Here is an 11,305-nt window from a genome sequence, read left to right on the forward strand (position 1 = left end):
TAGAGGTTTAGATCGCAGCGTGTTGTAGAGGGTTAGATCGCAGTGTGTTGTAGAGGGTTAGATCGCAGCGTGTTGCGGAGGTTTAGATCGCCGTGTGTTGTGGGGTTTAGATCGCCGTGTGTTGTGGAGGTTTAGATCGCAGTGTGTTGTGGAGGGTTAGATCGCAGTGTGTTGTGGAGGGTTAGATCGCAGTGTGTTGTGGAGGGTTAGATCGCCGTGTGTTGTGGAGGTTTAGATCGCCGTGTGTTGTAGAGGGTTAGATCGCAGTGTGTTGTGGAGGGTTAGATCGCCGTGTGTTGTGGAGGGTTAGATCGCAGTGTGTTGTGGAGGGTTAGATCGCCGTGTGTTGTGGAGGGTTAGATCGCAGTGTGTTGTAGAGGGTTAGATCGCAGCGTGTTGTGGAGGGTTAGATCGCAGCGTGTTGTAGAAGGTTAGATCGCCGTGTGTTGTGGAGGGTTAGATCGCCGTGTGTTGTGGAGGGTTAGATCGCAGCGTGTTGTGGAGGGTTAGATCGCCGTGTGTTGTGGAGGGTTAGATCGCCGTGTGTTGTGGAGGTTTAGATATGTGGGGTGGCACATAACCACCATTCTCTGTTCATAAAGTCTTTTGAAAACCTCTGTAAAGAGGCCGGTGGTGACCTCAGGGTTCTCCCAGCAGAGGCCTAAGGTCAGACCTCAGGAAGATCTTCCCAGCAGAGTGAGGCATTTCTGTCTCCACTGAGGCTCTGGGGAAGCAATGGCTGATGGGCTCCCTGTGCTCTGCAGGGCACCGGCAGAAGCTGGAGGACCAGACCAAGCCGTTCCCTGACCGCTTTGGGGACCTGGAACGGCTGCGCATGCGGGTGACACCGAGCACACCCAGCCCCCGAGGCTCACTCAGCACCACAAGCCACTTCAGCAGCCAGCCCCAGACCCCAATCCAAGGTACGGCACGGAGGGAGGGGCTGCAGCGGGGTGAGGTGGGGGTGGAGGGCCTGGATGTGGTCCAATCTGCCCCAGACCAAAAGCCTGTCCGAAGATCAGTCACTGCACGCCCTTGTTTTGTAGAGGAGCTGCTGGTGCTCATTGGCACCTGCAGACGGTTCCTGTGGGCTTGCTGTGTGCTAGCCATCATTCATTCACTCAGCAAACACTTACTGACATTACCGACACATGCCCGGTGCCTGGCCCCAGGGATCTGCATACCAGGAGTTCACTGTGCCTGGGGAAATGGGGTTAACCCCATAGTGCCCCTATTAAAATTGGGGCATGACTTGTCCAAGGAGCTGTGACAGACTCGCCCCTGCCATGTACAGTTTCCCCACCCCTGCCCCACAGCCTGCGATTTTTCATCCGAAAGTGGATTGGTGGCGGATGCCACTACCCAGGGCTGGGATGACATTCAAATGACATTACTGTACTCACACAAACTTTGCACACTGTTAAGTGACATTCCAACCCTAGAGAGGCACGTAGCATTCCTGGGAAAGGTCTCCCACCCTGCCCAGAGAGTCCTCCCAAACAGGAGGAGCTGAGGTGGACGGGAAGACGGAGCTGGGGTCTCCATCTCCACTGCCTAGACGGATACAGCAAGCACAGTTGCAGCCAGGCCTCAGGCAGGTCTTCTGGAGTATCGAGGTGCCTGGCGCATAGTAGGCGCTCGCTAAACAGCTGGCGGCTGCATCTCTCCTCTGTTCTCTCAGTCAGTGAGCTGGGGACATGGGAGGCTGTGTGCACAGCCGGCCCTCGGGCTAAGTGGGGTGCCAAAGGTGCTTGGTGGCCGGGTGGACAGATGCAGGCGGCTGGCTGCCATCACGGACTGTGCCCATTCTTTCTCAGTGCCCCGGAGCCTGGTTAGAACCCCCTTGGCAGATGAATGAATTGAGAGGCCTAAGAGGTTCAGAGCCACCCTCGGGTCACACAGCCCATCTGGGACCAGGTCCACAATCTCCACAGTACCTGCTCCCAAGAACTTTCTGTACTTCTGAGGGGACAGATAAAGGGGCCTGGAACAGGGCTGCCAACCGGTCTGCCTGCCCCACCCCCTTCTGCGGTGCCACGCTGAGGTGGGGGCCGACTGGGTCTCTCTACTGACATTGTTCCAGGCATAGTGCAGTGGCCAGGGGCTTGATGCAGGCCGTCAGTGTGAAGAGAGGACCCCTCCCCTTCTGGCCTGGGCTCAGGACTTTGGTTCTTGGTCCTGAGAGGCAGCCTTTCCCTGCCGTGGACAGAGCCAGGCCAGGGGATCGGGGCCCAGCGGGGGAGCCAGAATCCAGGAGGTGGGGTGAACAGTGGCTTCCTGTCCACCAGCCCCCATGGAAGGAGAGCCCACATCTGCCCATCCACTGCTGGGTGGGCACAGCTTGGGAATCAGTGCCTGGCCCCACAGCAGGCACAGCTGCTGCTTCCACCCTGGGCTGGGAGGAAGGGAGCCCAGCCTGTGTGGGGCAGTGGCTGACTTCTGCTTCTCTGCCTGCTTCCTCCTGAGGCCTGGCCCAGTCCCTCGCTAGCCCCCGACAGCACTGGGCCACAGGCAGCCAGGCCTCTCCATCCTCAGGCCCATCCCCTTCGGGTGAGAGAAAGGGCCTCAGATGACTAGGACAGGGCAGGAGAACTGTGCAGTCAGCTGGACCAGGCTGGGAATTCAGGCTCTGCCAGGCACTGGCTGTGGGATCTTAGACAAGTCACTTGAACTCAGCCTCAGTTTTCTCATCTGTGAAGTGGGGAGAAGGAGGTCTCTGACAAAGAGGGGTTGCTGGCAGACCCAGGCTTGGGAAGTCACTCTCACAGGCCCCCCTCCCTCTGCCCTCAGACTTCCTCCTGGGGTCCCCCTCGGGACACCTCACCACCACTTCCCTCGGTGCCTGTTAACTGCTTTGACCCCCCAACCTTGGTCACTGCAAGCAGTGCAGAGACCCCAGCACCTCCCATACCCCAGCCCCAGCCCCCAGCCTCCACCACCCACAATGGGGGCTTCTCACAGCTGAAAGGGCTCATTCAGCCACCATGCAGCAGCCAGGGCAATCTGGAGAAGAAAATAAACATTTCCTTCCACTGTTGGGATTGGCCGCTCGACAGTGCCCCGGGCAGCTCGGGTTTCCTGGGGCTGCGAGGCCGCGGGGTGGGGGTACAGGAGCTCGGAGGGAGCTGCTGGGGGGTCTGAGGGAGTGCTGAGGGCAGGTACTTCCCCCATCACCCCAGAGGAGGAGTGGTGGCCCTGAGGAGAGAGGCTGGAGGGGACGGTGGCAGGTGCAGGGAGGCCCAGCCCAGCGCCTACAGCCCACGTGAGATCTGAGGGGCCCAGTCCTGCTGTTGCATCCTGCGGTCCCCATTTGTTTCCTTCGTCTTGAGAATGGGGTTCCCATCAGGCAGCCAGCACCCACTTCCACCCCGTCCATCTCAGCTGTGCTGACGTGCCCAGCACCTGCAACAAGACCTCTCCCGCCGAGGGGCTCCCCAGATGAAAACTGGCAGCCAGGTGCCTCGGAGGCTCTCGGCCTCAAGGGGCAGGGACAGCCAAGTGACCTACTAGGGAGCATCGCAGATGTCCCAGAAGGCCCCCACCACCAGACTGCTGTCCCCACGTCTGCTTACCTTCAGCCAGGAGCATCACTCTGTTCGGATCCACGCCCAGGGCCAGAGTCCACTGCTGAGGGAAACATACCCCAGCTGACTTGGGAAGACCCCAAAGCCCCGAGAAGTTCCAAGTCCCAGCCGAAGTCACACAGCACCTCAGGGTCATAGCTGTCCGTCCTTAGCCAAGCCTTGGCATGGCAGGCAGAGCCCACCCCAGCTAGCACCAGCCCCTATCCTTTGGTGGGTGACACAGAGGGGTTGCTGGGCTGGACAGACGGCACCTCTGGACCACTGCTGGGGGCTCATCCACCTCCCCCCGCTGCCAGAATAGAAGGGAGGCCTCGCACCAGGGCCTCAACTTGGCAGGGACCTGAATGAGCCAGTTCTCCTGGGTACCCAGAGTAAGAGGCACCACAGCCACAGTGGCCTTGCAAAGCCTCATGGACCCCTGCTCTGTGCCCAGTGCCATTCTAAGTACTCGATTTGTATTAACTGAATCCTGATGAACTGTCATCGTCTCATGTTTTATATGGGGAAACTGATACACAGAGAGGTTAAGTGACTTGCCCAAGGACACAAAGCTAGTAAGTGTCCAAACCAGGATAACTGTCTGGCTCCAGAAGCCACACAGTAAGCCTTGATCCTGTGCTGCCTCAAAGACGGGACAGCTCCCTCTCAAGTACGTGTTGGGGCTCAGGACCAGAGGCCCTAGGATTGTGTGCCAGGTCCCATGTGCTGTGTGACCCTGAGGCGAGTGCCTCACCCTGTCTGGGCCTCAGTTTCCCCATCAAGGGTGTTAGACTCAATCCCCGAGCCCCTTTGAATGCTGAGGTTTTGGGGGTCTGTGATGACAAAAGTTGGGGACAGAGGATGGAACACCCTTGCCTTGGAGCCCATTGAGAAGCCACATTCCTGGGGGAGCAGGGGCGGGGTCTGAGCTGGACACTGTGACCAGGTCGGGGTCTGGGTCCCCACGTTTGTCTGACTGCTGTCTCACTTTGCTGCCGAGGCAGGTTAGGGTGGCATCCAGTCCCTGTGTGGCCACGAGTCAGCTCCAGTGACACAGGCCCAGGGTGAGGCAGAGGCCAGAGCTCCTGTGAACTCAGTGCCCACAACCCAGGTGTGAGCGCACAGAACCTCCGCGTGCTGCACCTGGGCAGGAGAGGCACGTGTGTCCCCAGCAGAAGCCTTGTGATGAGAACCAGGCCTTTCTCTGCCACAGAGACGCAGTCTTGCTCTCTCGCTGCCTCCATTTTCTTGTCTTCAAAAGCGGGTTCCAACTCCCGGTCTCACACGGTCATTGGAGCCTTTACACGTCCACGGCCTTGCCAGCGGTTAACACGGGCCGGTGGGGACAGGAACCTGCCTGGGCAGGGCTGCCGGGAGGCCTGAGCTGACCCTGCCCTCAGCCCCACCACCACATCCTAGGCCTCTCCTGTGCGAGGCTGGGAAGGAGGATTTAAAGAGAAGAAAAGACCCCCCCTCTCTTCTGCTGCTGCTGCGGGGGGGGGGCTCCCGTGGCCCCTCTTGGCCCGAGGCACGCTCCCACCAGCTTCCCGGCAGGTCTGTGTCCGGAGTGCTGGCAGGGGAGGCCCTGGGCAGCCTAGGGCAGGAAGAAGAGAGCCAGGTCTAGAACTAGGGGTCCCTCAGATGGGCCTTGGGGACCACAGCCCAAGGTCATTCTTCAGGAAGGCCTCCTGGGGTTGTCTCGAGCTGCAACTGACCTCTTCCTTGCTGTCCTCCAGGCACCTCGGAACTGAACCCATTCTCCGACCCCCGCCAGTTTGACCGCTCCTTCCCCACGCTGCCAACCCTCACGGAGAGCCGCTTCCCAGACCCCAGGATGCATTACCCCGGGGCCATGTCAGCCGCCTTCCCCTACAGCGCCACGCCCTCGGGCACGAGCATCAGCAGCCTTAGCGTGGCGGGCATGCCGGCCACCAGCCGCTTCCACCACACCTACCTCCCACCACCCTACCCGGGGGCCCCGCAGAACCAGAGCGGGCCCTTCCAGGCCAACCCGTCCCCCTACCACCTGTACTACGGGACATCCTCTGGCTCCTACCAGTTCTCCATGGTGGCCGGCAGCAGCAGTGGGGGCGACCGCTCGCCCACCCGCATGCTGGCCTCTTGCACCAGCAGCGCTGCCTCTGTCGCCGCCGGCAACCTCATGAACCCCAGCCTGGGCGGCCAGAGTGACGGCGTGGAGGCCGACGGCAGCCACAGCAACTCACCCACGGCCCTGAGCACTCCAGGCCGCATGGATGAGGCCGTGTGGCGGCCCTACTGACTGCCCTGGTGGACTCCTCCTGCTGGAGGCGGGGACCCTAACAACCTTCAAGACCAGTGATGGGCCGACTCCGAGGCTCCGGGCAGGGATGGGACCTGCGCTCCGGGGTGGTCTTGGTCCCAGCTTGTGGGTGGCTCTGGCTGTATCTGTGCAGCCACATCCTTGTACAGAGGCGTAGGGAACCACCCCCACCCCGGCCCGGGACACTGCCCCTGGCCCAGGTCCTGGCCATCTCATCCCATACTTCTGTGGGGAATCAGCCTCCTGCCACCCCTACAGAAGGACGTCACTGTCTCCAGCTATGCCCAGTGCTGCATGGGGCCCATGTCTCCTGGGACAGAGGCCATCTCTCCTCCAGAGAGAGGCAGCATTGGCCCACAGGATAAGCCTCAGGCCCTGGGAAACCTCCCGACCCCTGCACCTTCGTTGGAGCCCCTGCACCCCCTGGGTCCAGCCCCGTCTGCATTTACACAGATTTGAGTCAGAACTGGAAAATGTCCCCCACCCCCGCCACCCTTGAGCGGGGTTCCCCTCATTGTACAGATGGGGCAGGACCCAGCACGCTGCTGGCAGAGATGGTTTGAGAACACATCCAAGCCAGTCCCCCCGGCCCAGCTTCCCCGCGGTTCCTGACTGTTGGCTTTCCCGCAGCCGTGTGGGTCCCAGGCCCCAGAGAAGATGAGTCTATGGCATCAAGTCCTTAAAGCCAGGAAAGCACCTACAGACCGGCTCCTCCGCGCACTTTACCAGCCCAACGCATCCACTCTCAGTTCTCGGCGGGGTGGGGGGTGGGGGAGTAGGAGGTCCCCTTTCCCCTAGGTGGTCTCATAATTTCCATTTATGGAGAGAACAGGAGGGCCAGATAGGTCCTAGCAGAAGGCATTGAGGTGAGGGATCATTTTGGGTCAGACATCAATGTCCCTGTCCCCCCTGGGTCCAGCCAAGCTGTGCCCCATCCCCCAAGCCTCCTGGGAGGATCCAGCCAAATCTTGCAACTCCTGGCGCACACCTGTCTGTAACCTGTTTTGTGCTCTGAAAGCAAATAGTCCTGAGCAAAAAAAAAAAAAAATTTTTTAAACTGATTTTAGAAAAAGAAGCTTAATCTAACATTTTCAAACACAAGGTCTCTTACAGGTATAGCTCCTTGATTATAAGCAACATCCCCACCCCTCTCCCCCCTGCGGACCCCCAGCTGCCTCCTGAGGGTGTGGGGTTATTAGGGTTTCAATACTTTCTCAAGGGGCTACACACCCCATTAGGCAGCATCCCACCAGCCTGCACCACAGGCGCCCCTGGGAGGACGAGGGAAACGCTGATGAGACGCTGGGCTCTCTCTCTGTGACTCTAGGACATCTGTCCAGGAGGCTGTGCGGAGGTGGGCAGGATGTGACAGGTAGGGAGCACTGGCTGTGCGTGGCAGGACAGAAGCACTGTAAAGGGCTCTCCAGCCACAGCTCAGCTGCACTGCGTTCCGAGGTGAAGTCTTGCCCCTGAATTTTGCACAATGGGAAAGTGGGCGCTTGCCCAAGGGCCAGGCTGTGTGGATTCTCATATCAGAGTTCTCTGGCCCCAGAGAGGCTTAGAAAAGGCGTAAGGGAACACATAAAGGCTAGCAGCATGTGGTATTTTAACTTTCTGCCTCGGCCTCTGTGGATACAGAAATCTGCCTACAAAATGCTCTTCAGTGGTTGTCTCTGTGAGAGCACTGTCCCCACCCAATCTGTCACAACGGCCAGAACCATACACCAGAGACACACCAGCAGGTTAGGCAGTCCTGGTGATCCTATTCCATTCCCTCTCGCTGCGGTTTCTCTTGGCCTGTCCTCACTGGAAAAACAGTCTCCATCTCTTCAAAATAGCTGCTGACTCCCTGCACCCAAGGGGCCTCTCCATGCCTTCTCAGGAAGCAGCTATCAATCCACTGCCCTTGTAGTTTATTCCCTCCTGTTCTCTGGTTGTAGCTGGTCCCAGGTCAGCGTGGGAGGCACCTTTGGGTTCCCAGTGCCCAGCACTTTGTAGTCTCATCCCAGATTACTACCCCTTCCTGATCCTGGAGAGGCAGGGATAGGAAATAAATTGCTCTTCCTACCCCATCCCCCATCCCCTGACAAAAAGTGATGGCAGCCGTACTGAGTCTGTAAAGCCCAAAGTGGGTACAGACAGCCTGGGCTGGTAAAAGTAGGTCCTTATTTACAAGGCTGCTTTAAAGTTGTACTAGGCAAACACACTGATATAGGAAGCACGAGGAAAGGAAGATATTTTGATACAGTGTTACTGTGAGCCTGTCAGTAGTGGGTACCAATCTTTTGTGACATATTGTCATGCTGAGGTGTGACACCTGCTGCACTCATATCCGAAGTAAAACCATCCCAGAGCTGGCGAGAGGATGGAGCAGGGTGGAAACTGCTTTGCACTATCATTTGCTTGGTGTTTGTTTTTGATGCACAACTTGCTTGTACAGTAAACTGTCTTCTGTACTATTTAACTGTAAAATGGAATTTTGACTGATTTGTTACAATAATATAACTGAGATGTGTGGAAGGAGTCCAGTGCCAGGTTTCTAGGGCTATGCATGGAGGTGGGGCGGGGTGGGGGAGAGGATGGAGACCTCCTGCTGTTGCCCAGGAGGAACAGGAACAGAGACACCCAGCGCCTTCATCTCCTTGCTTCCAACTTCTTCAGGAATGGCCGCAGAGACCATCCTGGTCACAGGACAGCCGGTGAGGCCTGCTCCTGTATGGCTGGGACCCCAGGAGAGCATCAAATAGGTCTTCAAAGTGCCACGACCTTTCCACCAATCATGAGCGGGCTGTGATTCTTCCCAGCTGTGTTGGGAGGAATTCCTGCCCGTGCCCCAGATTCAGATTTGGGGAGGGGGCAGAGGCAGAGGGAGAGTCCAACTGCCTTGGTGAGAATCCCCCTCTGAGGCTCGTGTTTCAAGATCTGTGGCAAGCTAGCAACAGTGGGGATTGGGAGCAAGCAGCCACTTCAGTGCCCCCATTTTGCAGATGAGACAACCGAGGTGCAAAGAAGGAGTGTCAGCAAGGTCCATGTCTCCCTGGGGTTGTCCGTGGCTGAACTGGGACCACAGCCCAACAATGGTAGTGTGGGTGTGATGGTGTGGGGACCTGGCTTGACAGCCCCCCACCCCCTGCCCCACACCTTCCCAGCAAGGAGGCCTGGTCCACTTGGGATTTGTACCAACACACAGCCCAGAGCCTGGCCGGTTGGGATTTGTGAAGGGAAATTTTCATGAAACAGACCTTATTTTTGAGTGATGCCCACTGACTTCAAAAACCACTCCCAAAGCTTTGCCCTGCTCGGTTTGGTTGGTCTGCCTGAAATTCAACTCCCAACAAGAAGCTTCCATTTCCCTAGCCCGGAATCCCCTTTTACCCAAAAGACAGCAGGTCTATCTCTGGACAGAACCTCAGCCGTAGCTACAGAACTTCTCTGTGGGTCTGCTCTGGGCAGTCTCTGCCAGGGTTGGTCCTGAAACGGCATCTACACGGCCAAGACCGTTTCTATGTATGTTTATTTGGGGTCACTTTGTAGGGGATGGTAGCCACTCCTCACCAGGCACACTTTGGTGCCACAGCAGATGGGAGAGGAGCTGTGACCCCCAGAGTCCCTGACTCAAATCTCCATCACCTGCACCCTAGCAGTCACGAACCAGCACACCCAGCTTGCCAAGGGGAAACTCAAGGTCCAGAGAAGTCGCAGCCTGCCTGAGGTCCCAGGGCTGCGGGAGGAAGCGCTGCAGTAGCCACAGCGGCCTGCAGGTGGCGACAGGGGCGGCATCGCTGGGCAGCAGGTGGAGAGCATGGACATCATCCCCTTTGGACAAGGGTGAGGAGAGGCTGCCTAGGTTACAGCAAGAATTCAGGTTAGGTATTAAGAAGAACTTCCCAACCCCAGGTGGCTCATTCCTGAAAGGGCCTGCTAAAGATCTTGACGCGGGGAAGGTTTTCCCTTCCCGAGCTGTGTGGCGGTGGGAGGTCCCTGTCCCTCTCTGAGTCTCCCTTTTTGGTCGTACGCTGAATGAGCACCGGCCGTGTGCCGGGTGTGGAGTAGGACCCCACGCCCCATGATCGTCTGCTTTGGGACAGGGTGTACCTGGCTTGAAGGCAGGGTTGACTTTCACAGTCCTACAACCCTGGCCTCCTGGACCCTGGGCCCAGCCCCACCTGCGTCCCCTGAGCTACCAGCTGGAGCTTAGGTCATGTAGAAGCCAGTACAGGCTGAGGAAGCCATTTGGTTTCACAGCCTGGGAGCCCCTGGACTCCAAAATTCCGCTTTGGAGGCTCTAGGAGTCCCATTGATTTGGGCTGGACTTTGAGTCCCTCCAGTTTCTTCAGCCCCCACAGCTTGAGGTTGGCCCAGATGGGCCCAGTGATGGACCCAGAGAGCCGGCTGTGGCCTGGGGGCTCCCAGAAGTGGCCTCCTGTGGGGTGAAGTGGCCCAGATGGACCCGCCTTGCCGGCCCCTGGGAGCAGCCCTGCCATTGTTGGGCTGTGGCCATGGGGATGGCTTTTGCTTTTATGCCGAGAAATGGATGTCCTGGCAGTGAGGCTACAGGCCAGAGATGACACATTCCCACACTGGGGCCTGGTGAGGGCTTGAGGAGGTGGCGTGGGGTGGGGCCAGTGCCGTGTGTAGGGGAGGGCAGGGCTGCATGCAGACCCAGCCCTGCCTCTCTCCTCAGCCCCGGCCCTTCCCCTGCCCCAGACTGCACCCCCCATAAATGCGGCCCCCAGCATGGCCCAGAAGGCAGCTCTCAGCTGCACCAAACACCCCAGCCTGGCCACGTGAGTAGAGAATACACCTCAGAGGGTCGGTTCGTTTTGGGGTCGTAAATGAAATGAGCTGTCAAACGGGACGGGGGCAGGAGGGAGGCCACAGTGAAAGAATGAACTGTTCCTGGCAGAAATCCAAAATGCCCCTCATTCCTCCCCATGAGGGCTCCAGAGCTGGGAGGGGTGAGGGGCCACATCGCCCCGACATCCGCAGCCACACCTGTGTGGTCCAGCGGCTGGGGAAGCCGGGGGAGCCGGATCCCGCGCTTCCTATTTTTAGTTTTGCAGCTAAGAGTGCGCTGTTTGTTTTATATATTTATATTCACCCACAGAAAGGGCCTGCCCCTGGGCCTGGCCCGGGGGACCTATCACGGGAAGGGGAGTGTGGCAGCCCTGGAGCCGGCCTGGACTACCCTCCTTTGTGCCCACCCTGACGGCTGGCAGCAATGTGGGCTCTCTGGTGTCCAAACATCCCATTTGGGTCACACCACCCCACTCAGCTCATTGGGCTGGGTGTCTTCGAGGCCTTGGCCAGAATTCATTCACTCATTCCCCAGACACAGAGCCCCACCCCACCCCCAGGTGCCAGACGCCAAGAACAAGGCGAACAAATCACAGTCATGGCCTCAGGGATCTCACAGGGCAGACAGACAGGAAAGCAGGTT

At 58.5% G+C, this 11,305-nt stretch overlaps 1 protein-coding gene across 6 annotated transcripts in view; it reads left to right on the forward strand.

Annotated features, from left to right (window-relative positions):
* The window catches only part of RUNX3 (RUNX family transcription factor 3), a 65,946-nt gene extending 57,609 nt beyond the window's left edge, over positions 1-8,337 (forward strand). For 5 of the 6 annotated variants that reach the window (XM_063631151.1, XM_055260969.2, XM_063631149.1 and 2 more), the window contains 2 exons: positions 765-923; positions 5,300-8,337. In XM_063631151.1, the coding sequence (XP_063487221.1) occupies positions 765-923; positions 5,300-5,844 (704 nt within the window). In that variant the 3' untranslated portion in view covers positions 5,845-8,337. The remainder of the gene's footprint in view (positions 1-764; positions 924-5,299) is intronic. The other variant, XM_063631153.1, reaches the window with a different exon arrangement.
* The last annotated feature ends 2,968 nt before the right edge of the window (positions 8,338-11,305 follow it).

The sequence above is a fragment of the Symphalangus syndactylus genome, chromosome 22, assembly GCF_028878055.3.
Source record: "Symphalangus syndactylus isolate Jambi chromosome 22, NHGRI_mSymSyn1-v2.1_pri, whole genome shotgun sequence".
NCBI lineage: Eukaryota > Metazoa > Chordata > Mammalia > Primates > Hylobatidae > Symphalangus > Symphalangus syndactylus.